Source organism: Eptatretus burgeri, chromosome 14, assembly GCF_056783735.1.
Source record: "Eptatretus burgeri isolate ZD-2024b chromosome 14, Ebu_testis_v1, whole genome shotgun sequence".
Lineage (NCBI taxonomy): Eukaryota > Metazoa > Chordata > Myxini > Myxiniformes > Myxinidae > Eptatretus > Eptatretus burgeri.
This window is the reverse complement of record NC_140974.1, coordinates 16763064-16788967: the sequence shown is the minus strand read 5'-3', so window position 1 is coordinate 16788967 and position 25904 is coordinate 16763064. Positions and strand designations below refer to the sequence as shown.

Below are 25904 nucleotides of genomic sequence, written 5' to 3'. Positions count from 1 at the left end.
GTAAAATTGTACATGCACTAAGGGTGGACAAGGAGGCCTATGTGTGAGGAATCTCTGAGGGAGTAAAGCATCACCTGTGAACAAGTAATACTCGTCCTGCTTACAGGGAAATTTGCGCATTGCGTTCCTCCAAGCACATTCCTCTGTGTACTGCGCTGGGCCGGTTACTTTGAGCGGTTGTACAATTGCGATATACCAGCTGTTGGGTTGGATGTCAGGGATGTTACGATCCCTCTTGCTGACCCTCCAATCAATTGTGATCCCCCGTCATTTGTGGGAACACAGGCTGTGGTGAACCTGTTGAAATGGGGTAAAACTCCTGGGATACGTGGCATCGATGCTGAACTTCTCAAGGCTGGTGCAGATACTGTACTCATGTTGTTGCATACAGTTCTGTGCTCTGCCTGGAACACAGGCATCATCCCAACTGCTGGTACCTGTGTGGGAGGACGAATGTCCGAGTCTTCAGGTCCTTGGTGTTTCCAGTCTTGCTCTATGGATGTGAGACTTGGACTTGAACAAGGGACCTCAGATGGAGACTTAATTCCTTTGGTACCAGGTCTCTTCGGAGAATCCTTGGCTACTGCTGGTCGGACTTTGTGTCCAATGAGCAGTTGCTGAGAGAGACTCAAATGAGATTTGTTACCTGCATAGTCCGTGAGCATCAGCTGCGGCTGCATGGACATGTGGCTCGTTTTCCTGATGCTGATCCAGCTCACCAGATACTCTCAGCGAGGGAGCCTCGTGAGTGGAGGAGGCCAATGGGCTGACCACTTGCCTCATGGTTGCAGCAGTTTGATCCACATCTCAAGGAGATGGGGATGGGCCAGGCATGTGCCTGGGGGATGGCCAGACGGGGGCTCTTGGAGTACTGGTGGAAAGTGGATGCAGTGACGCTCTGCTCTGGCACATGTTCCAATACCTGACCTGACCTTGCACTGTCACCTTTGTTCAAAGACTTTCAAAGACTGTTATTAACAACACTGACATGGTTCGTTTAACTTTGTGATAATCCAAATCATTATGCGCTGTTAAATAAAATGTGATTCCATGTTGTATTTATCTTTTAAAAATGTATCTCATTTGGTATCATGCTCTTATTCTGGTTGAATGATGAGCTTTGCCCGTGAGCAGAGTTTTTCACACATAGCGCAAAATATGGCCGCCGGAAACAGGAGACATGCAAACGTGCCAACATGCAAATGCACAAACTGACACCACACTTCACTTGATATCATAAATTTGATTAAAAAGAAATATATATATATATATATATATATATATATATATATATATATATATATATATATATATATATATATATATATATATATATATATATGCAACAGTGCATTTCTTATAGCTATTGAACTGACCACATGTAACAGTGTTGAATTAAACAGATAAGTCATGGCTAAAGTTGACACTTATGCTGGATTATACTTTCCATGCTGGATTAAAATATAACTGTCGTCTGGCCAGTGGTTAGTTAAAAGTGAAACAATTCCGAGAAAAGTCTGAACTTTCTCTGATACCCCCCACCATCCCCCCACAAATGGAAGATGGTGGGTGGAGGATGTTGTGATCCCACTATAAACATGCCCTTTTTCCAAAGCATCATCACATACAGTTTGGTTGAGATTGGCCCAGTGACCGAGGAGTCGGTAGATCAGAAACAAACAGACAAATAAACAGATTTTTCTGCTTTATATGGAGGATATTATATAGATAGGAGTAAACAACAAGGACTCAATAAATACAGAAAACAAACGTCTCAAATGTGTGTCTAAAGTCAGTTATTCTGAGACCAGCAAAGTGTATATGCAACCGCTAACTCAGATGATTCAGCAGCATAACGAACACAAACATTTTAACAAAATAAAGTTTTGTTACATGGTCCTTTCATGAACCTATTATTTTAATTTCTAAATAAACATTTGGAATGGAGTTAAGCATGCCTGCAAAAATAGAGCTGTTAGTGAAAAACGACATCGAATCAAATTCAAATTTTCTTGAAAAAAAAGTGTAAATGAACGAACTCTCCATACACGGGCCATGTTTTTCATTCAAAGGCAACAATTCCCTTTGGATTCTCTCTGGCGGCTTCTTCAGGGGATGTGAAGGAGAATTGCACCAATCATTCGTTCTAATGGTTCTTGCAATCATTATTGACCTTTTGAGACATTCATTCCGTTGTTATGACATCAATGGATGTCATTATTCACTGCTCATGAGCTATACATCACAGCATGTGGTGCTGGCATCCCCATTTGAAAGTCATCTGTTTTTTTGGTGGAAAACAACTAATGTCATTACAGACATTGTCATTTTGTGATAATAATATATTTAAAAAAATCAAAACCTCTGAATTTATCTTAAATCATTTGTTGAACATACATAATATAAAAATACAGGGATATATGTATATTAAAAAAATAATAATTAAAAAAAAAATATATATATATATATATATATATATATATATATATATATATATATATATATATATATATATATATATATATATATACATATATGGTTTTATTTTTGATAAACATAACTGTTTCTGAAAATTTTTTCCAGTAATTGTGATGATGCAGAAAAGCGTAGCCCATGCTCAAACTTTCCTCCATGTGTCTTTATTTCCGCATATATGACAAGGAATTTTTTCGAATAAAATTGCAAATGCAGATCGGTAATGTTTTCAATTGTGCTTTTCTTACATTGGAGGTTATATCGTCTGTCACTCTCGTTTTTCAAATGCTAGTCTTTCTTCTTGCATCATCAAGGTAAGCTTTCCTTGTATTTTGTCAGAGGAGGAAGGAGCGTACACACGCGCGCGCACACACACACACACACACACACACACACACACACACACACACACACACACACACACACACACACACACACCAATGTCAGAGCTAAATTTCAAAAAAAAAATTTAAATAAGTTTTTCAGAGAGACTGGGATTATTTTTTTAAAGTCCACAAACAAGTACAAACAGACACAAAAGGTAGCTCAATTCCTCCTCCTAAAAACGAGGCAACACCCATCCTGCAACACAATGGGACCGCAATTTACATTGGGTCCCTTTTTACATCAGTGATCAAACCAAAAGCAAACAAAATTCAGAGGCAAGTTCACCGATTCCAAACTATCCCACCATCCCCACATGTGCAAATGCAAGAAAATGCTTCAAAGTTTATTTTTATTTGAAGAATTCAATTATCCATGGGCAGTTTTGAATTTGGTGGCTGAATGCATGTTTATTGAAGTGGGAAATGGAATTTCTTATAAGCCAATAATGAGGCTTATAACCAAAGTTTGCTGTTGTTGGCATGCCTCCCTCAAAATTGGCCTAATCTGATTTGTCCTGAGCTGGAAACCAAACAACAGGCTTCAATTTTTTTTTTTTTAATCACAAACAGGTGAATTATGAACAAGTTTTAAATAATTTCGTTTTTCTTTAAATTTTCCAGATAGTCAAAACTTTGGTGATATCACTTGTCAATGTCTTGATTGACAAGCATTGCAGACAGCACCCACATACAGAATATAAAGTCAGAGCTTGCTACTATCACTCCCAGCTGGATACATCATCGCTTGGGACGAGGTTAGTCAAGGATAATATACATAATTTAATGAAGAAATAAGTCTGTGTCGAAGACCTTTTTGCTTATGAAAGCCGAATACAATATCAATGTGAAATGAAAGTTTTATCGAGAAGACAATCAGGGAAGAAAACCTACCAGCGATGTTCTTCTTATCAAACTGTTCTGAAGCACCCTTTAAATGGCTGAAGGGTGACGTCCTATCTTGTTTATGTACACTTTACATAAAACACTCACGTCTGAGCCGTCTAGACTGGGTTTAAATCTCGGCCCAGCTTCAAACTGTGTCATCCTGGTGTTTCACGGACAGGGTGAAGCATCAATGAGTGTGCCGTCCCTTGGAATGACATTAAACTGGGAGTCCATCTGCCAGCATTAATTTGTGGATGTTAAAGATCCCACAGTGTCTTTTGGGAAGAGTATCCAAATCCCAAGCACCATATCCAAATTACAAATTTCTGCTCTAACCTACAGAGGGTGTTGCGTCAGTGGCACAGCTGCGCCCTAAGCCAGTGATGTTAGTGTACAATCTTGTGCTGACGATGAAAGACGTACACATGCATGGCCTCAAGATGATTTCTGTATCATTTGTGGCGTTGTTTTCTTATCTATCAAAGATTTTAACCTTCGAACCTGCAGCTATTTTGATGGACCAAACCGACAAGTCTGAATTACTTACTTTGATGATGCTTGCTTGATTGGCAAGTAGAAACCGTTGGTTATGAAATATCTTACACCCTGACTGTATCTATGGAGAAAAAAAAAATAACCAGAAACTGTCTTCAGGCGATAGTGCAGAAAATCCTTGTGGGTATCATAAGATAAATGTGGGCGATTTGCTCATTATGAGCATTCTCAACTTCTTCTTTTATACAAAATCTTAGCTCATGTCGGGGCGAGAAATGGTATGTAATGATAACCGGGCAATAGTGAGGCACAACACGCAAGGAAATGAACAAACAGGAACAAGAAGAGAGAGGTGGGGAGGAGAGGAGGAAACGGTCTCCTGTGGGTAGGAGGGTTGGGTTAGGCAGCGGCACAATGGGGCGGGGGGGGGTTTCAAAAAAACTGAACAGTCACAGGAAGGTGGTTCCACAAGTGGGTGAAAAGAGGAAGTGTCAATTGTGGAGTGATATTCAGTCGTTTGAAGTTACTTGCAGGCAAATCCCATAAAACACACACTTGTTTGTGAAGTGAAAGTAAGGCAACTTCGTTGATATCACATCACAGGCAGCTCGGTGGTCTCTCTGTTTTCTGCTGTCTATTCTCCGACATTGCTGTCAGTCTCAGTCTCAGCTTGGTGACATTCTTTCAGTCTCAGCTTGGTGACAAAATTTGCAAAGGAAAAGGCACGCAAAGTGAGATTTTGATGTGTCTGAAATCAAAACTTTTATGAGACGTTTTTAACTCTGTCTGTTTTTTTCTTTGTTTCTCTGTCTGACTGTAAGCAAAATATTGTGGTAAAATTAATTTAGCAGTTTCAAGTTTTGTGCTTTATATTTTTTCGACAAAACATCTGTTTTTAAAAATCGAAGTTGGCAATTTTTTTTTTTGGGGGGGGGGGATGCAAGTAGCTGGCCTTGCCTCGGGTGCAAAATAGTCTGGTGCCGGCCCTGCTCACGCTTCCCACCTGAAGTAAAGTTGAAAGATGGCAAAATGTTCCACCAGAAACGACCCACTATCAAATTTTGAGTTAAAAAAAACTATTTCCCCGTTTTTACCTCTGTGACCCTAAGTCCCATCCCCTGGGGCACGAACCCGGGGTCAAATTAAATAAATTGTTACATATTTCATGCGTCCCCCAATGTTGATTGCCTCTACAAAGTTTAATGAAAAAATGTTTTAAATGTTCCTGTAATTGCATTTTTTGGTATTTGATCTTTTTATCCCACCCGAGGGGGCGCTGCTAAAAAATTACACCGCTGCTGCACCTCCGTGTCATGTGGTGATCATAAATACAAAGTTTGGTGAATTTCTGTGCAACTGTTTAGGGGTGTTGGCCTGTATATGCCTGGTGTTGGCTTCATGGTTAGGGTGGTGGGCTTTGGATCCGAGGGTCCTGAGTTCAAATCTTGCTCAGCTGCTGAATTAGTACCAGGTGGGGTTAACTCGGCCTGTCATCCTTCCGTGGTCGGCAAAATGGGTGCCAGCATGTGGTATACTGTCAAAGCATGCTGGTATACTACCCAATAGCCAAGGAGACTGATTTAGCAGCACCAACGCTCTGCACAGCATATGGTCCCAATCTCCTCCTGTTTCGGAGGAGATAGCATGAAAGACAGACAGACAGAGCCTACAAAGCCAAAAACAATATCTGCCCTTTTTGTACAAAAAGTGTGAGGACAACCAGACTGATTGATGTCATGGTTACAGTGTCCACTCTGAGACTGGGAGGTTTGCGGTTCAAATCTGACCCCGGCCGAGTCATACCAAAGACTTTAAGAATGGTACATGTTGCTTCCTCGTTTGATGTTCAGCATTTATAAAGAATGGAGCACTGACAAACAAACATAGGTTGGCAACCATTGCACAGGAGGGGATGTGCCTAATGGCTTCCTCCTGCCTTGAGCTCTTTTGTAAAGGCGCTGTCACACCTTGACGTTTTAGCCAGCAATGGCAACGTATAAAAATGTATGTAAAACGTTGGCGTACGCTGAAATTTTGACATTTTTTTTTTAAAGTTTTGGTCGTATTCATAACGTCTTGGTCGTATGCATAACATATTAGTAATGTGCACAGAACGTTTCGTTGTCTTATAGATAACTTATACCAACGAATGCTTAGCCTGTTGTCGGCGTTCACAACCTATGCCCAACGACAGTTTAACTTAGGCATAGCGCGCTGCACGTATCGCCGACGAACTCGTGGCGTAGCCTGTTAAAAACCTGCCGCATGCCGATTTAAATCATAACTGCCTGAAAATTGGAAGTGTCAACCACGCAGTCACACCTTGACGATTTAGTCAGTGTATGCAGACCTATGAAAAATTTGCCGAACCAAGCTGGCACACTTCGAATACGTTATGGGTAAGTTGTGTATACGTTAAGAGCACGCTGAAAAACGATAAAGTACGCTGTCATATTTCGTAGTACGTCTCGTACGTCGTGAAATTTCAAGCATGCTGAAAATTTTACGACGTACTCGCCGTATGGCTCACACGTTCCGCTACTCTGGGAATAAGTTGGAGGCACATTATGCGATCGTTGACACACGTCGACACAAGTTCCTTGTAAGTTACTCATAAGTCGAAACACGTCGACGTAATGTTTAGCATACCCGAAACTTATTTTCTCCATCAAGGCACTTTTTCTTTTTTCTCCTTGGCTCCGTGAAGGCACGTGACGAAATATCTGAAGTTGTTGTTGTTGTTTATTTATTTTTTTTTTTTTTAGTCTATCACGAATTTTAAAATATATTCAGACATTTGCTTTTAAGTTTCGACGTCAACGTGACAATATCCGTAAACAGAAAATATTCACAGAGGAGGAACTAAGAATAAGATACGAGCAAACTGAAGAGGCAATCAGACTTGAAGTAACGGCACGTGACGAAATATCGGAAGTTATTGTTGTTTTTGTTGTTTTTTTAAATGCTGCCAATATGCCATTATATGGTAGCTGTAAATTAGAAACACGTTCAGTCAGTTCTGTGGTCGTCCGGAAGACGTCAATCAAATATGTCTACATACGTCAATATGTGTTGGAGGTACGTTACACATAGGTTCAGAGCATGTTACTCATAGGTTAGAAATAAGTTTCGGGTACGCTAAGCATTACCTCGACGTGTTTCGACTTATGAGTAACTTACAAGTAACGTGCCTCGACGTGTGCCAACGATCGCATAACGTGCCTCGACGTGTGTCAACGATCATGTAACGTACCCACAACACGTTACTCATAGGTTATAAATAAGTTTCGGTACGCTAATCATTACCTCAACGTGTTTAGACTTGTGAGTAACTTACAAGTAACGTGTGTCGACGTGCGTCAACGATCACATAACGTGCCTGCAACCTATGGCCAGCGTAGCAGAACGTGTGAGTCATACGCCGGAATACGTCGTAAAATTTCAAGCATGCTAAAATTAGAGGACAACCGCAAAGTACAACGATGAAAGCCAGTGTACTACGACGTATGGCAGTGTTTTTCAGCGTGCTCTTAACGTATACAAACTTTCCCATAACGTATTCGACGTGTGCTGGCGTTTTAGACAAATTTTTCATAAGTCGGCATACGCTGACTAAATTGTCAAGGTGTGACAGCGCCTTAAGGGATGTCATTTATTTATATAACAATAAAAAATAACAAGAGTAAGAAACAGGCGAATTTGTAGTTTTCAGCAATCTTACACCGTAACATGATGCTAGCAAATTATCTTGCAATATAACACCGTAATCACACTGCAATTTAAACCACGACTTACCATTTGCTTTCTGGTTCATCACTGCTGAGGATTGCACTTGATTGAACAAAGGACATGCTGGGAGTTTGGCACTTTAGTCTAGTGATCAATGTCAAAGTGTGCGGACAACTCAAAATACTTTAAAATTAAATCAATGAAATTGGAAAGCCACACACGCCACTTAAAGGTGTAATGTGGATAGGATCGATGGCTTACCCGGCATAAGGGGCCGGGCACCACGGTGCACTTGAAATTGGCTGCAAAAGTCAGAGCAACATCTGCCTACCTGGTCATAGTCTGCATCGCTGTCTCCCGTGATGACAATTCTCTTCTCAATCCGAGTCTCCATGACACCGGGCTTTATTGTCTGTTCACAAGAGGCAGTGTGACAAATAGCAAAAAGGAATTAATTATTTTTTTCTTGCTCCATTTTTATTATATACATCATGAGCGTCAAAAGCACCCCTCCTCTCTTTGCCATTCAAATCCTGGCAGAACCACAGCACCCCACTTTAAAGTGAAAAAGCACTTGAATTCTAGCATCTCTTTTGTCTGCCCACACTCTTTCACTTGACAGGCCACAGGAATAAGACTATCGGATTCATACTGATGGCAGAGCCGACCAAAGCTTTGACAATTAATAGCCAGCAGAGCAATAGGAGACGAGCCCCCTCTGGGAGGTTGCTGCCGAGATGGGTACAGCTGCTTTCAAGTGCCACATATGGGTCAGTGATGGGGGTGGGATCGATGGTGCACCCAACGTGAGAGGCTTTGACAAACGATGAATTCTGTCTGATGGCAGTTTGGGGGAGGGGGGGGTGAGAGATGAGGGATGGGCATCTACATGCTATTTTTTTCCCCCAATGGCTCTCATCTTGTAACTGTCCTCAGTGTAAATGACACCAGGTAAGGCACAGACACCCTAATGCGCTGACATCAAGGCCTCATCTGTGAGAAAGGGAAATATAGCCTTCACACATGCACAGGTGATGGCTTCTTGGTGTGATAATCACAACTGCACGTCATACAGGTGGGATTCCATGCAGAAAGCCACAAGTCTCCGAGAAAAATATCAGCATCAACACCGTGGCAGGCATTCTGTAAGCCCTTCAAAAAGTTATGTGGAATTTCTTGGACCTTGACCATCCGCAAGCGAGCAGACAATTGTATGGAGCAACATCTCGGGTGCAGGGATCATTGTAAGTATCACCTCTGGCTGCTCTGCTCACGCAACGATTCCCTCGAATCCTTTCAGGTGTTTCAACACAGTTCACTTCCAGTCATCCCAAAAATTAATGCGCACAATGATAACCGCTCAAAGCCCGTCAGTGCACTGAAATGAAACCACCTCCAAGATCGTTTTTTTTTAAGCATACCGAAAATTTCAAGAATGGCCAGTTCGGAGGAATCAACAAAATCATTTCAAAACCTTTTTCCATCAATCTGATCTCTGATGTTGTACCTTGACAGGTGAAGTGTTCTACTTGCAGGCACTGATGGTGGAGATTCCCATTGATAAACAGACAGCCTGCAGTGAAGTGATTTGTCCTAAAAACACAAACTTCTCTTTTTCACCATTACAACCAACCCACTACCGCCTCCATGCCCTCTCCTTATTTATTTGCCAGCATATGTGCTTCACTTTGTGGGTGAAAGTCGTTGCAATGTCCCATAACATTTAATTGCTACGAAATGCAGGACCGACCCACGCTGTATCATCGGAACCCTGTAATCAGTACTAATCCACAAGACTCGGGGATGTGCGAATGATCTTGCCTGCACATTGATGAGATGTGCCGGCAGGGTGGCCTAGAGGTATGCACACTCACCTCTGACCTGTCTAGCCTCGGTTTGAATCGCTAGATTTTAATCCCGACTTCAACTATAAACTCTTATCCTGGTGTTTCATCAGCAGGGTGATTCATCAATGTGTGCCATCTCTCAGAAGTACATTAAACGGGAAGTCCCGTCTACCGGCATGAGTTGGTGGACGTTAAATATCCCATGGTGTCCTTCACAAAGAGTGGGCGAACTATTGTCAGCACACTGAAGAAAATCCAAATTCTTGCACTCATCAACAGGAGGCACTGCATCAAATGCTACTCTTGGCCATGTAAAGAGAAGGAAGAGCAATGAGATTTTCTTTTGAGTTTCTGAAATGAAATACATTTATAATTCATTCAATTCCAAGTTTATAATGCGATTCTTAATAAAACACCCCTTCATAAACACTAATGCTCTCAAAAGATTATGGTACATTGATGTTGGTGATTATGTTGCTGGTGATGATGATGATGATGATGATGATGATGTTGCTGGTGATGATGATGATGATGATGATGTTGCTGGTGATGATGATGATGATGATGTTGCTGGTGATGATGATGATGATGATGATGATGATGCTGGTGATGATGATGATGATGATGTCGCTGGTGATGATGATGATGATGATGTTGCTGGTGATGATGATGATGATGTTGCTGGTGATGATGTTGCTGGTGATGATTATGTTGCTAGTGATGATGATGATGATGTTGCTGGTGATGATGTTGCTGATGATGATGATGATGTTGCTGGTGATGATGATGGTGATGATGTTGATGATGTTGCTGGTGATGATGATTATGATGATGATGATGTTGCTGGTGATGATGATGATGTTGCTGGTGATGATGGTGATGCTGGTGATGATGATGATGATGATGATGATGTTGCTGGTGATGATGTTGTTGCTGGTGATGATGATGATGTTGCTGGTGATGATGATGATGCTGGTGACGATGATGATGATGATGATGATGTTGCTGATGATGATGTTGCTGATGATGATGTTGCTGTTGATGATGTTGATGATGATGTTGCTGGTGATGATGTTGTTGCTGGTGATGATGATGATGTTGCTGGTGATGATGATGATGATGATGATGATGATGTTGCTGGTGATGATGATGATGATGTTGCTGGTGATGATGATGTTGCTGGTGATGATGATGGTGATGATGATGATGATGTTGCTTGTGATGATGATGGTGATGATGTTGATGATGTTGCTGGTGATGATGATTATGATGATGACGATGTTGCTGGTGATGATGATGATGTTGCTCGTGATGATGATGATGATGTTGCTGGTGATGATGATGATGATGATGTTGCTGGTGATGATGATGATGATGATGTTGCTGGTGATGATGATGATGATGATGTTGATGATGATGATGATGATGATGATGATGTTGCTGGTGATGATGTTGTTGCTGGTGATGATGATGATGTTGCTGGTGATGATGATGATGATGTTGCTGGTGATGATGATGTTGCTGGTGACGATGATGATGATGATGATGATGATGATGATGTTGCTGATGATGATGTTGCTGGTGATGATGATGTTGCTGGTGATGATGATGATGATAATGATGATCATGATGTTGCTGGTGATGATGATGATGATGATGATGTTGCTGGTGAAGATGATGATGATGATGATGATGATGTTGCTGGTGATGATGATGATCATGTTGCTGGTGATGATGTTCAGGATGATGATGTTGGTGATGATGATGATGGTGTTGTTGGTGATGATGTTGGTGATGATGTTGGTGATGATGATGATGATGGTCGAGATGATGATGTTGGTGATTATGATGATGTTCAGGATGATGATGTTGGTGATGATAATGTTGGTGATGATGATGTTGCAAATGGTGATGATGTTGGTGATGATGATGATGTTGCTGGTGATGATGATGATGTTGCTGGTGATGATGATGATGATGATGATGATGATGTTGCTGGTGATGATGTTGCTGGTGATGATGATGTTTGTGATGGTGATGTTGGTGGTGATGATGTTGGTGATGACGATGATGATGATAATGTTGGTGGTGATAATGTTGCTGATGATGATGGTGATGATGATGATGTTGCTGATAGTGATGATGTTGCTGATAGTGATGATGTTGCTGATGATGATAATGATGATGATGATGATGATGATGATGATGATGATGTTGTTGCTGATGAAGGACAAAAAACACCAAAGATTAATGAAAAAATTAGAGTTGGTTTCAAGAAGAAAGAAAGTTAAGTTGAAAAGCTGAAAAAACAGAATAAAGGAAATAATGACAGAATTGTTTTAGGTCTGGAATGCAAAGGCGCTGCAACAGTCTCTTGGAAGTGAATTGCCTTTAAATTGCAGTGAATAGACTTAGCATTACAGATTATAAACTCTCCTGATAATCCCTAGTGCTCAGCAAATGTTCAGCTGAGATAATAGTGTTAGATTCATTCACAGTTATCTCCAATTAACGTTTTTGCAAAATTTCCAAATCTTTCACAACATATAAGAGCTTCAGTGACCTTTTAATTGCAAGAACATACCACCATAGTACTCAATAAAACCCGGTACCTGAGGTTTGACGAACAATTGACGAGGAAACCTCAAGCTGTTTTAGCTGCTTTCAAAATAAAAGGTCAGAGAAGTTGAAATGAAGATTAATTTTGTCATTTGTGCATGAGAAAAAAAAAGTGAAACAAATAGAAAATTGCGTAAAAATGGGACTACATAATACAAGGGATCATAATACAGTCTTGGAGGATGTGACGTGGGAGAAAATAACATGCGATAATAGATGCAGAGGGTTGTAGATCTGTGCCAGGCACCTGCTTGTAAAGCTAATAGGGTTTTAGATCATATTCATAGGGGGATGAATAATAAAGTAAAAGAGGTAGTGTTGAAAGTGTATCGAAATTTAATGAGGCCTCATCTCGAATATTGGACTGTATTGCGTTTTGGTCACAACATCTGAGGAAGAACATGGCTGCCACAGAGAGGGTTCAGCATGGAACAACAATATTAATTCACTGCCTTGTTAGACAAAGCTATGTGGAGCGTCTGAAGGAGACAGGACTTTATACTGTTGCGAATTCGCGCCCGCCGGTGTGCGATCGGCCACTTAACTCGAATCGCGGCACGTCGCCCACTGGACGGACAATTCAGTCGTGACCCTCTCGGAACAACGCCGGGAGCTAGTCACGGGTGGGTCTTTCGACCTCACCACAATCGTGCCAATCGGCCACCCGCGTAGGATTGGGTTGTTCACCAAACTCGACCTACCTAAGTACTGACGCGGATGGTTAATCGGGCGATCGTACCTCGCCGCAGGTCGACTTGGGACACGAACCGCTGAAGTGGTTCATTCCGTACTGCAGAGATAACCGAGCGGAGTTATCGTCGACCTCGACGGTTCACATTAGTTACCGGGAACTTACACCCACTACCAATCTCTTACACGATGCTGGATGGAGAGTCAACAAAAGGAAGGAGATGAAGCAAAGCGGGAACAATTGAACAAGCACATTTATTTCACACACGCAGACAGCACAGAAGGCGCATATTCAGTCACAGTAATAATAATAAAGGGCACGTATTCAAGCACAGAAAGAAACAGTAAAAGAGAGATACTACCGACTAAGACCGACACACGGCAACACGTACGCAGTTTTACTTAACAGACGGTGCCACCACAAGCATTTACACAAAAAGCAAAGGAAAAAGAAAGCCACCCTCATTGGCGAGGAGGCAGACAGGTCCATAGACCAAATGTACGTGGATCCTGGAGGATCGGCCAGGTCCACGAGACCGGGGAGGTCTTACCCGCGTCCTCGTGACGCGATGGCGGGCAAGCCGCAATATTCGCGCCGCTGCGCCCCGACTCTGTGCCCTGGCGTGGTCGGCGAGTCCTCTCCGGCGTGCTCCGCGCGAGCGGTCTTGTTGGCACCACGTTTAGGGTGGGGGAGGAACGGGGGCCCCCTCGGCACTATCTCAGCGCGAATGGGGGGGGGGATCGTTGATGCTCAAGGCGAAGGGTATGGCTGGCTGGCCTGGATCCCGCGACGAGTCGAGCGACCCCCACACCACAACCTCGTCGCCGTCCGCAGTCTTGCCTGCAACTCCTCCGCAACTTCTCTCCAACTCTTCCCGAACTCCTCCTCGCTCAACTCACCCTCTTTCCCGCGAGTCGCCTTGCGCTAGCATCTTTATAGGACTCAGGAGGAGCCGATATGCAAATATGCGGATCAAAACGCGATTGGAGGCGGGGCCATGCCACCCTCTGTTCAGCCATTGGTCGGGCAAAAAAGGGGCGTGAACCTCCGTTGATCCGCATATTTGCATAAACCAACGTCACATACACGCGCTTGGAGGCAGGGCCAAGCCGCCTCGTGCTCGCCCATTGGACGGAGGGGAAGTGGGCGTGGATCATTTTGGATCCGAATTTCTCCCTCGGAAAGGCCGCCATTCGCGCTGGCGGCTCGGTGTGTTTGGCACCAATCGCCGAACGGGCCCAAGACAGCCCGACGTTCAGTGTTCACAGGTGGTGCGGTTGTTGGTTGTGAAGGAGAAAGGCGAAGGTGGTGGAGGGTTTTCTGTGGTGGTTTGATGGTTATGGTGTCGTTTGGGAATGGCGGTGAAGCGATGTTTGCTGGATGGAGTTGTGAAGGTAAAGGCAGTGGCTGTTTGCGTTGTTGGCGGCTTAATGGTCGAAAATAACAATAGAGAAAGAAAAAATGGCGAACTGAAGGATCGCAGCCCGAATGGATCACATAAATTCCCTCTATACAACGGGTGTGGGCTAACTACACATGGACTTATCGAGATATCTCACCTGAGGACTCTTTATGGTGTAATGTGAATTTCCACAACCGTAACAATACATTAGAAAGGAGGTGGTTATGAGGGCATCTCATGGAGATGTTTAAGATAATGAAGGGGTGACTTCATAAATGGTTACAACATCTGCTCTGAATCTGGAAGGTCGGTGATTCGAACCCCGACCGAGTCATATCAAATACCTTATTAAAATGAAATGGTACTTGCGGCTTCCTAGTTTGCCACTCAGCAGTTAAATGTATCGAGCACTGACAAACAATGCTGGGAAGGCAATAACAAACTACCTAGTATTGTGTATGAGAGGCGAAGAAACTGCTTTGACAGCACCAACGAACGCTCCATAAAGAGTATGGTACAGGTTTATCGACAAAATAACTGCAGAAGAGTTGTTCAGCAGAATAGAAAGTGACAGGTCCAGTGGTCAGAGCCTGAGAGTAAAGAAGAGGAGAGTTATGATGACAGTAAGGCTGGGGTCTTTCAGTCAGTGAGTGGTTAATATGGAGTGAATTAGAGAGTAGTCCAGCCCAACTCTTTCGCAAACTGTTGGCCAGGCCTGACCGTCGACTGCCACTGATTTGGGCAGGGATATTTAATTTGTTCAGGGTGCTGGCGATAACTCGCCGACTCTTCCTCGAGAACCACCGTGGGATATTGACACATCAACCAACAAATGCTATCAGATGAGACACCTGGCTTACCATCCATCCAAGGGACGGAAGAGTTTACGATACAACATCCTTGCCTGCGAAACAGCAATCTGTCAGTTTACAGTCCGGTCAGGAATCAAACTCAGGATAGACAGCTCCATTGTAAGTGTGTGACCTCTGCACCATCCTGTCGGACTATTAGAAACAAAGTTTCAGTTAAATGACAGCAAGAAACGTTCAAGTTCGAAAGTGAAATATGGTTTTTATTGAACCGTTTTGGCAAATTACTTTCAGCATTCTGTCTGACCTCAAACCCAAAATGGCTCCATGCAATTCTGAGAACCTATTACGGCCTTTCAGATTCTGGATGCCTCGGCGTCCTCCAGACCCCCAGCCTAATAGCAACACCTCGCTGCGCTCAGCAAAAACACCGATATTTCATTCAACACATCGACTTACAGAGACGGAAAAGTCCGTACATATCAAAAGAAGGTGGGAAAGGAAGGTGTGTTTCGGAGCATGCACACACTTTCATCCAGTTTCAATGTTTGAAGGAAATTTCATCTTGAATACTCGCTTCAAATTAACATTTAACTGCAGATCGAAGAGACACGCCAGCGCACAATCAGTGCTGGAGCAATTATGCATACCGTGCGTGGTGTATGTTGTGCACGCAACAAAAACCATGAAATTTTAGGCTGAGAACCACTGCCAAATGCAAAACAAATGATACATGTCTTACTTTACCTTGGTGACATGTGTGGTAGTAGTAGTTGTTGAGCTCTCCAAGGTAGCTGTCTGGTTATTGGCCAACGTGCTGGGATCAACCGCCTTGCCACCATCCATCTGAAAGATTGTTTTTTTTTTGAAGTTCAGGTGACCTTTGATCTCGTTTCAAATTATTTTTGGTTGCAGTACACAAAAAGAGCACCAACAGTTTTTATCGGACGGCGTTTTGGGTTTGCAAGTCGACCGCACAGTCGAATAACGGTGTTGTTCCGTGATGGAACCAATTCTTGTGATTGAAATGTTTAAAAAAAATGACAAACACCCGTCCCGCTATGAAACAGTTTGTGGAAAATAACACAAGCTTATCAATTACTTACATCTATTGGCATTTCATACTATGAATAACAAATGTTATGACTGACTGCCCACAGCACCACGCAGAGATTTAAGGCAGAAAGCGATGCGTTCAGCCGAAGCTGATATGATGGATTATCATCAGAGAAACAGGAGCAGGAGCAGCCATCAGCCCCAGCCTTCAGACGCTCACCGCTGGAGATGGCTTCCAGCCAAGAAGCCAGAAGGCGAGTTCGTCTTGCTCGTTTTTTTTTTTTGTCCAATGCCCATGGAGACCGATTTGCAATATGTGGTCTCAGGTGGCAAATGTCCCAAGCAACTGTAATTGGTTCCCCATGATGCTTTGCGATGGTGCAGCTGACCTGATGGTGATGTTTTGTAGTAACATTATCATTCCTTTCCAACCAAAAAAAAAAAAATGAATGAAGAAAACTTTGGTGATTGACTCTGGAAATTTGGTCTGACAAGTGATACAGGACTCTTCATTCTCGGTCCATGATTGATTCCCAGTGATAGCAGTTCGAATGGTTCCAGATGTTCCAAAAATGTTTTAAAAAAATCAAATCAACACAACCACTCATGATGAGTCAGGACTTCATCAAAGAACAAAATGTAATTTCAGACCCGGTTGAAGCCCGCTCTGAGGTCGAAACAACGGACCTCCGACTCTTTGCTCCCAGATAAAACCTTGAGTTGGTTGTGCTGCTGTGCTAATCAAGTTTGCAGTCTGCATCATGTGAATGTTATGTGTCCTGTCTTTGCTCAGTACTTCTGGAGATTTACTTTGGAAGGAAGGAGAGCTCGTTTGGACCACGTAGGCTTTTGAGGTGTCTGGTTCTCTTTCCACCTCCTTTCAGATCCAATTACAACTGATGACCGTGGTGCAATGCTAGCAGAGAGAGACCATCATGGAGAAGATCATGCCAGCCTTTGGGTTGGATATTATGCTCGTTGTCTTGTCTGAGTATCATCATCAAAGTACCACACTGTGCATGAAAGCTGATGTTATCATATTTCCAGAACGTTCTGTTGATTCCATACATTATTCTTGATGGCTTACCTTTGCTTTCCCAGCAATCAGCAAGGGCAGGGTTTGTCATTTGTTCAGGGTGCGGTGATAACTCACCTACTCTTCAGAAAGGACACCCTGTGATCTTTAACATCTACCAACTAATGCTAGCAGACAGGACACCCAGTTTAATATCCATATGAGGGACAATATGCTCACTGATATTACCCTGCAGGGCACTACCCTGCCAGTGAAACACCAGGATGGCAGTTTATAGCTGTGTGAAGATTATAGCCGAGGGTAGACGGCTCAAAGACGATTACTCATACCCTCGGCCATCCTGCCAACCCGTGTCTGAGTGTGAACAATTAATTTTCACAAGAGTGGACTTCAGGCAAACAGATTCAGGGACATTGTGGTTGGAGCATCTGCTCTTAATCAGGGAGGTTGGCAGTTCGATTCTCACCCTGGCAGAGTCATATAAAAGACCATAAAAATGGTACATGCTGCTTCCTTGCCTGATGCTTAGCATTTAGAGGATAGAGCAAGGATAAACAACCATCGGTTGGGATTATGGTGGATGGGGAGATATTTCTCCTTCATGGCCCTGTTGACTGTGGAGAGAAAAGTGACATCACAAGATGGTACCCATGGTGCTCTGGAAAGATACGTTCCTTCCTCCATGGTCATTGGTTGTTTTTGTCTGACATTTAAAGTCAAGTCCAGTGTTGTCTAACGTCTCTGTCTGCATGAACCTCAGACCTTGTAAATAAGTAAGTAAATGAATGAATGAATGAAGGTTGTTGCGCAGGCATTAAACCAGCACCAGATAAACTAACTAATAGATTCGGTCTTGGATAAAATGTGCCCACTGACTTGTACCAAGTGACGAGCATGGTTGTGTCTGTCACTGTTCAAGGAAATCTCCCTTCATGGGGCACCTTAAACCAGAGGAATCCCATAATCTTGAACAACAGTCGTAGTTAGACTCGTGTGAAGTTCCAATAGGATTGGCCTTGATTATGTTGAATTTTTTAATCGCACACCTTGATAACATCTCGTTGCTGTTCAGGTTGGCTCTGTAAAGGGTTGCTGTATGCACACGACCTGCATGCTAACGTTGCATGTGCACCAGTACCCGGACTACATTTTTGTACCCCACTGATGGGCTGAATTCCAATCCGGATCTTCACCAAAATCGAATCGATTTGTCCTTGAGACAGACTCAACCTGTCCACCAAGTTCCGTCCGAATCCGTCCACAACGTTTTGAAACATCCTGCTCACAGACAGACAGACAGACAGACAGACAGACAGAAAAACAGGGGTGAAAACATAACTTCCATCCACCTTTGGTGGCAGACATAATCAATAAAGGAAAGTAGGTCTGTTACAAGCCAAAGCACATTCATATTGTGACATCACTCCTCCTCCCTCCCTCCCAAAACACACAAACAAAATAACACAAAACCAACACAGAGAGCACAGTGTAAACGATTAAACAATGCACAGTTCACCTGGAAAAGAAAGGTGTGAGTTGAATCGTATTTGGGGTGTGTGAAGGAGAAAATACATACCTGGTAAGTTATAGTCTTGCTTTCTGTGAGAACCAGCGGCACATCCATTGTTGTGACGCTGGAAATCTCAGACCGAACGACGCCTTCAAAGTTCACCTTCTCGGTCTCCACGACAGGAGGCTGGAACAACACAACGGTGACCACGAAAGGTCAGATCGAAGCACAGATCGAGTACTAAACCCTAATCACGTCCAGCAGCGCTCGGCACCTTGTCCGGACATCCCATCGTACGAGTACGACGTGATCCATTGTGTTCAGGAAAAAGAAAACACATCGTTTTCTTAAAAACATTTACACCACATTATAAAATCATTGTTCCGAAGTGTGCTCGACCATTTAGAAATTCCCAACCCAAACACGAACCTGGTCAGGTAATTGAATCGCGAAGTTTATCGACGTTGGCTCCGTCATCCGGAAAGCATCCCGTGTACATTATTCAACCTCAAACATCTTCCCTCTTTCTCCTCCTCCTTTAACTGCAAGTACACTTTGTGCACCCAATTCCCATCATCCACAAACAGACAGCTCCTGAGATGTCACGATGATTTCGCACGAGCACCAACCAACCACCATCGCTTTGAAGCGATCCACTCACTCCCAAAGCAGATTTAGAGTTTGAGCTTTTTTTTTTTCCTCACTTTCTCCTCTTCCTGTTAATGCCAGATATGTCTGAAGAGTATGTCACTCAGAAATTCTTCAAAGGACAGCTCAGATTGTCAGATGTTGCGTACTCGCTTTGAGTCGTCTGGATTGGATCGCCGACTTGACTACAAGGTTTCATTCTGCTTGCTGTTCAGGTAAGGTGTGCCTCGATCTTGCTGATATTTGGTGGTGGAAGTTCAAACACTTTAAAAAAAAATTGAATAAAGAACCCAAATATTCCCACTTTCTTGTGGGATCCGCCATGGAATCTTTTTGGTCAAAGTCTTTCAGGAACAGAATGGACAGACCTGACGTTCGACTGAAGGTGATTTGGGCAGGAATTTGGAATCTTTTGAGGGTGCTGGGACAACTCGCCTCCTCTTCAGAAAGGACACCATGGGATCTTTTGACGTTTGCAATCTAATGCTGGCAGATGGAACATCCATCTTATGGATGGTGGACACCTTGAAGAATTGCTCTGCATGAGAAACGCCAGGATGACATTTTATAGCTGAGTCCAGATTCGTACCCAGGAGAGATAGCTCAAAATCGATTACGCAATCTTCGAATCTATCCTGCCTGCCATCTATTAAGTGCTGATACCATCAAATTCTAAATTTCTTCCCTGATACAGAGAGGGTGTTGCATCACTGACACAGCAAACCCCCAAAAATGATCAAAGTAACAGATGCAGGTACTACATCACATGCTAGGAGGAAGAAAGAAGGAAGAAAGGAAAAACATCTATTTCACAAAACTGCTGAACTATTGAAGGCGCCAATTCCTGAGAGAATAACTAGTACGTTTCAGCATGCTGACGAGAAGAAGCCATAGTGAGTGAGATCTCGACAGGGCAGTACCATGGAGCATCACCCGAGGGTGCACTGTGCAATGATCATGGGAATTGGCAAATTATTTTATCAAAAGCATTTTTGGATAGCTGTGTTAAACACAATGTGCTCAACATTGATGGATGATGTTTCATAATTTGACTTCATTTTTCAGGTGTAGCTTTAATCATGGTAAAAAAAAAACATTATTGTTTCCTAACGGGTTCGCTTGTTTATGCCTGGTGTTGGCTTAATGGTCGGGGTGGTGGGCTTGGAATCAAATCCCCCCCGGCTGTTAAATTAATACAAGGTGGGGTTGACTCTGCCTGTCATCCTTCCGAAGTCGGCAAGATGAGTGCCAGCTTACTGGTATCCTGTGTCAGAGTGGCGACATGTCCAGGATTGTGCCCAATAGCCAAGGAGACTGTTTGGGCAGCACCAATGCTCTGCACAGAGTATGGTCCCAATAGATGGATGGACGGCTTAGCTTGTTTCGCATTCCCATCTGAACCAATAAGGTGTGACGAGAGCTTAGAGGTGTGTGCACTGGCCTTTGAGCTATCTAGCCTGGGTTTGTATCTCAACCCAGCTAGGAAATGCCATCCTGATGTTTCACATGCAAGGCGAGGCATCAACGAGTGATCCATCCATCGGGTGGAGGTGAATCTAGGTATTCAATCTACTCGCATTAGTGGGTGGATGTTGACAATCTCACAGAGTCTCAAAAGGCCCTGTCTTTTTGACGTTTTAGCCTTGCGTTTTAGCCTTGCGTCACACCTTGACGTTTTAGCCAGCGTATGGCAAGGTCTCAAAATGTATGTAAAACGCTGGCGTACGCTGAACTATTGATGTTTTTTAAAAAGGTTTTGGGTGTATAATAACGTGTTGGACGTATGCATAACGTACTAGTAATGTATTCAAAATGTTTCAATCACATATAGATTACTTGTACCAACGAATGCTGAGCATGTTGTCGGCGTTCACAACCTATGGCCAACGATAGACTAACTTATGCATAGCGCGGCAGCGTATCGCCGACGATCACATGGCGTAGGCTATTTAAAGGCTGCGGTTCGACGATTCAAATCTATAACCGCACTTGACATCGAAGTGTGAAGCCGCTGTCACACATTGACGTTTTTGCCAGCGTATGCCGACGTATGAAAAATTTTCCGAACCAAGCTGGCACACGTCGAATAAGTTATGGGTACGTTTTGTATACATTAAGAGCACGCTGGCATACGTTGTAGTACGTTGGCATACGTCGTAGTACGCTGGCATACGTCATCATACGCTGAGTACGTCGATAAATTTTCAGCATGTTGAAAATTTATCGATGTACGACACACGTTCCGCATACACTGGCATAAGTTGAAGGCACGTTATGCGAACGTTGACACACGTCGACACACGTTACTTGTAAGTTACTCATAAGTCGAAACACGTCGAGGTAATCGTTAGCGTCAGTGTTCCAGGCTCCCTGGTTTTTTTCTTCTGCATGACAGTGATGTTGACACTTCGATTTCTCGTGCGGTTATGATTTAAATCGTTGAGCGGCAGCCTATTAATTATATTATATTATAACCGCACTAGAAATCGAAGTGTTCACATAACCGTCATACCGAAGAAAAAAAACCCCCAAAAAAACCAGGGAGTCTGGAACACTGACGCTAAACATTACCTCGACGTGTTTCGACTTATGAGTAACTTACAAGTAACGTGTGTCAACGATCGCGAAACGTGCCTACAACTTATGGCCAGCATTATGTGGAACGTGTGAGTCATACGCTGGCATACGTCGAAAAATTTCAAGCATGGAAAATTTGTCTAACTCCTCGGCGTACTACGATGTTTTAGCCAGCGTAGTAAAACGTATGCCAGCGTGCTCTTAACGAAAACAAACTTACCCATAACGAATTCGACGTGTGTCAACGTTTTAGCCAAATTTTGCATACGTCAGGCAAACGCTGGCTCAATCGTCAAGGTGTGACAGGGCCTTAACAGAGAGGAGGTGTCATTACCAGCACCTTGAGCAAATTACAAAAACATCCATCCATTGGGACCATACTCTGTGCAGAGCGTTGGTGCTGCCTAAGCAGTCTCCTTGGCTATTCGGTACAATCCTGGACGGGTCGCCACTCCGACATAGGATACCAGCAAGTTGGCACTCATTTTGCTGACTTCAGGATGACAGGCAGAGTCAACCCCACCTTGTATTAATTCAACAGCCGAGTGGGATTTGAACTCAGTATCCGAGGATCCCAAGCCCACCACCCTAACCATTACGCCAACACCAGGCATAAAATTACAAATACCTGCCTGAATGTGAAGGGCCACTGCATAAGCATCACTCTTGCACCTTAACAATGATGCTACTATGAAAAAGGGATGCTTTTAGAATATAATCACAGTCCAATAAGCATCTGCTAACAACATATGAATTGACGGCACACGATGCTTGGAGCTCTGGTTCAAATCCCAAAGAACATCAGATTTGTCCATTCCATATACAGTGAGTACAATACTTATAATGTACGTGAAACTATGCACCGATGAATACTAATGTCATTGTCCTACATATTATATAGGTACAGGGTGACCTGAAAGCCACCTTACCCTTGCTAAATCTCTCGCACATCCCTCGCTTCCCCTTTGCCATCCCCTGCCGTGGTATGCGGCAGCACTGACTCACCGACGTGGGAGTCAGTTGGAGGTTAGACAGCACGGCAGACACAAGTTGTTAAAGTGTCGAAGAACGGTTGGATGCTTGTGTTCTGGTGCATGAAAGGGCACACATCGGCCAAACAATTGCTCAAGTGTGGGCAGGTTTCGCGGATCACCAACATCACCAGCTCCTCGAATGTGGCCACCGGGTAGTCCAGATCTAATGATTCCAGACTACTCGTTGTGGAGCTTTATGAAGGAGGATGTGTCGACAAACCGGTGTAGGATGATTGAAGAATTGTGCACTGCAGTCATCGCTTCTTTCGCACAGGTGACTCCACAAATGCTTCACAGGATGTCTAAGAGGACTTGATGACGAATTTAGTGGTGCAAAGAGAATGATGGAGCTCAAACAGATACATTGACTGATTAGTTATTGTAAGTACTACACAATAAAACTTGTATCCTGAAAGAGCTTATAATAACGAATGCTTTACTGGGGAGGGGTAAAGTGACTTTCGGGCCACCCTGTACAAGCTCCTCCATGATCCTTTGATCAATGAATTAAAAAAAAAACTTTTCACAAGATTTTAAAAACGTTATATTTGTGCAACAACTGGACATTGGTTTAGCACCGGACTTATAATTTATCTTCAGCAACCGTGGTGTGCAAAAAAATCTTCCCAACCCTTCCCCCCCCAAAAAAAAAATTAGTGCAAAAGAAACGCATTTGCAAATGACATTGAACATTGGCCTTGCTTTCCAATAATTTGACATCAGTTCATGTTATTCCCATTATATTTGCTCCACTCCCATCATTTATGGCAATTTTTCCTTCGTTGACAAAGTTAAACAACACATTTTTGCTTTGTATAATCATTTATGTTAAGAAAAATAAAAATAAATTCACCTGATAGTCTGCCTCCTTTTTCTTTATTTCTTTGTCTTTCCCCGAGTCTGTGAAATGACCATTGGTTTCAGGCTTTGCCTCCTCGGATGGACCTCTGTCCGTCAAGAGTTGCTCCGTCATAGACATCATCGGGAAGAGATCTTGAGGAATGCCGGTGTGAACTTTCCCTTCAAAGTGATCCTTCTTAATTACCGTCGTCATATCTTGCAGATACGTGGTGTGAGAATCGGATATCTTGCCCTTCTCCCGATCGTCATCCTTCTCCCTCATGTCTGGGCTGGAAAAAGCTTCAAATGGAGAAGCGGACGTGACACGTTTTTCCTGCTCAGCACAAGTCACCTTTTGAGTTGTAAAGTGCACTGTGGTCATTTGTTCTGAAATCTCTCGTCCTTCATTCGTAGAACTCTGCAAGGTGAGGGGAGGTTGCACAATGTGTAATAATGTTCCTCCAAAAACTTCAAACGATATTCTAAGCATTCACGAAATGGACTTTTAAGGAGAGGTAGTAAATAAAGTAAAACTAGAGCGAAGTCGATAGTACACCATCGCAAATCCCCACGCTTACTACCCAAAGCAAAGCTGAAAGATTGCAAAAAGTGCCAACCAGGAATGATGCAATATCAAAATTTGAGTTGAAATTTATTTTCCCCATTTTGACCTTTGTGACCCCCAAGTTCCCCACTCCCTGGAGCATGAACCGGAAGTCAAATCACAGAAAATCATTACCGATTTCATGCGTTCCCCTAATGTTGATTGGATCTACAAAGTTTCATTTGAAATATATTTTAAATGTGCCCGTAATTGCATTTTTTGGTATTTCAGATTTTGACCCCGCCCCAGAGGCGGGGCCAAAAGTTATACTGCGCTGACACATTCATGCCATGTGATGATCATAACTACCAAGTTTGGTAAATCTCTGCACAACCGTGAAGGAGAAGATATCGTGACAGACATACAGACAAATAGACAGGACAGGCAGACAGACGGAGCCGATGACAATATCTGCCCCAATATTTTCAAAAAAGCTTGGAGATAATCTTAAACACCTGATGCAACAATAACTTGGGTTGTGCCAAGCTAATTGATACGTTAACTAAGGTAATTTACACTCCAGCTTCTGTGAGCAAACTTTAAAATAAAAAAAGGAAGTTGGTTACTTTATAGAAAGTAAAACAAGCCAAAAGTAGGAAATAGAGATGTGAGTAAAGGGAAAAGAGTAGAGTTGAACCTGGAAGAAGGGATAAGAATGAAGATTCTCCATCAGAGATGAAACTTCGCTCACAGTAACCCTGTCTTCAGCTGGATGACAAGTCCCTTCTGCAGTGGCTTGGTCCTTGGCCTGGTCTTCGATATGGGCCTGCTCTTGTTCCTGAGTTTGTGCCTGGACCAGCTTCTGACGTACTGGCTTCGTCTAAATGATGCATGATAAAAATGTTCCACCAAGTCAATTACTATTCGAGGTTCATAATTGGGGATAAAAAGGGCCCCAGTTCTCTCCAACAATTTAAACCTCTTTGTGCAGAGTTGTTGGTGTTGTTTTTTGAATGCAAAAGAGAGTGAATATCACTTCAAGAAGAAGAAGAAGAGAAGCAACAGAGAAAGGAAATGAAGGATAGGTTTGGCTTGTCACACCTGCAAACTCATGCAGCTTAAAAATGTTTCTGAAGCAATTTGGAAACTCAAAAATATTTCCACAATTGGATTACGACAGGAAATGCAAGACAGAAGAAGGCCATTTGGTCCATTTATGTTGGTGCCGCAAAACCCACAGCCTCAAATAAACAATAATAAAATGCAAAAACATGTGACTGCTCTTTTAATGAAATCACCTTTGGCATTGGTTCCTCCTTGG

At 43.0% G+C, this 25904-nt stretch overlaps 1 protein-coding gene across 2 annotated transcripts in view; it reads right to left on the bottom strand.

Annotated features, from left to right (window-relative positions):
• LOC147012712 (protein 4.1-like) overlaps window positions 1-25904 on the bottom strand; it is a 125100-nt gene that overhangs the window by 6289 nt on the left and 92907 nt on the right. Inside the window, exons 13-18 of one of the 2 annotated variants that reach the window (XM_085853804.1) lie at window positions 25882-25904; window positions 25281-25463; window positions 24053-24457; window positions 19007-19126; window positions 16086-16184; window positions 8302-8382 (exon numbers count right to left, since the gene is read on the bottom strand). The exon at window positions 25882-25904 is cut by the window's right edge and continues 73 nt beyond it. In XM_085853804.1, coding sequence (XP_085709930.1) covers window positions 8302-8382; window positions 16086-16184; window positions 19007-19126; window positions 24053-24457; window positions 25281-25463; window positions 25882-25904 — 911 coding nt within the window. The remainder of the gene's footprint in view (window positions 1-8301; window positions 8383-16085; window positions 16185-19006; window positions 19127-24052; window positions 24458-25280; window positions 25464-25881) is intronic. The other variant, XM_085853805.1, reaches the window with a different exon arrangement.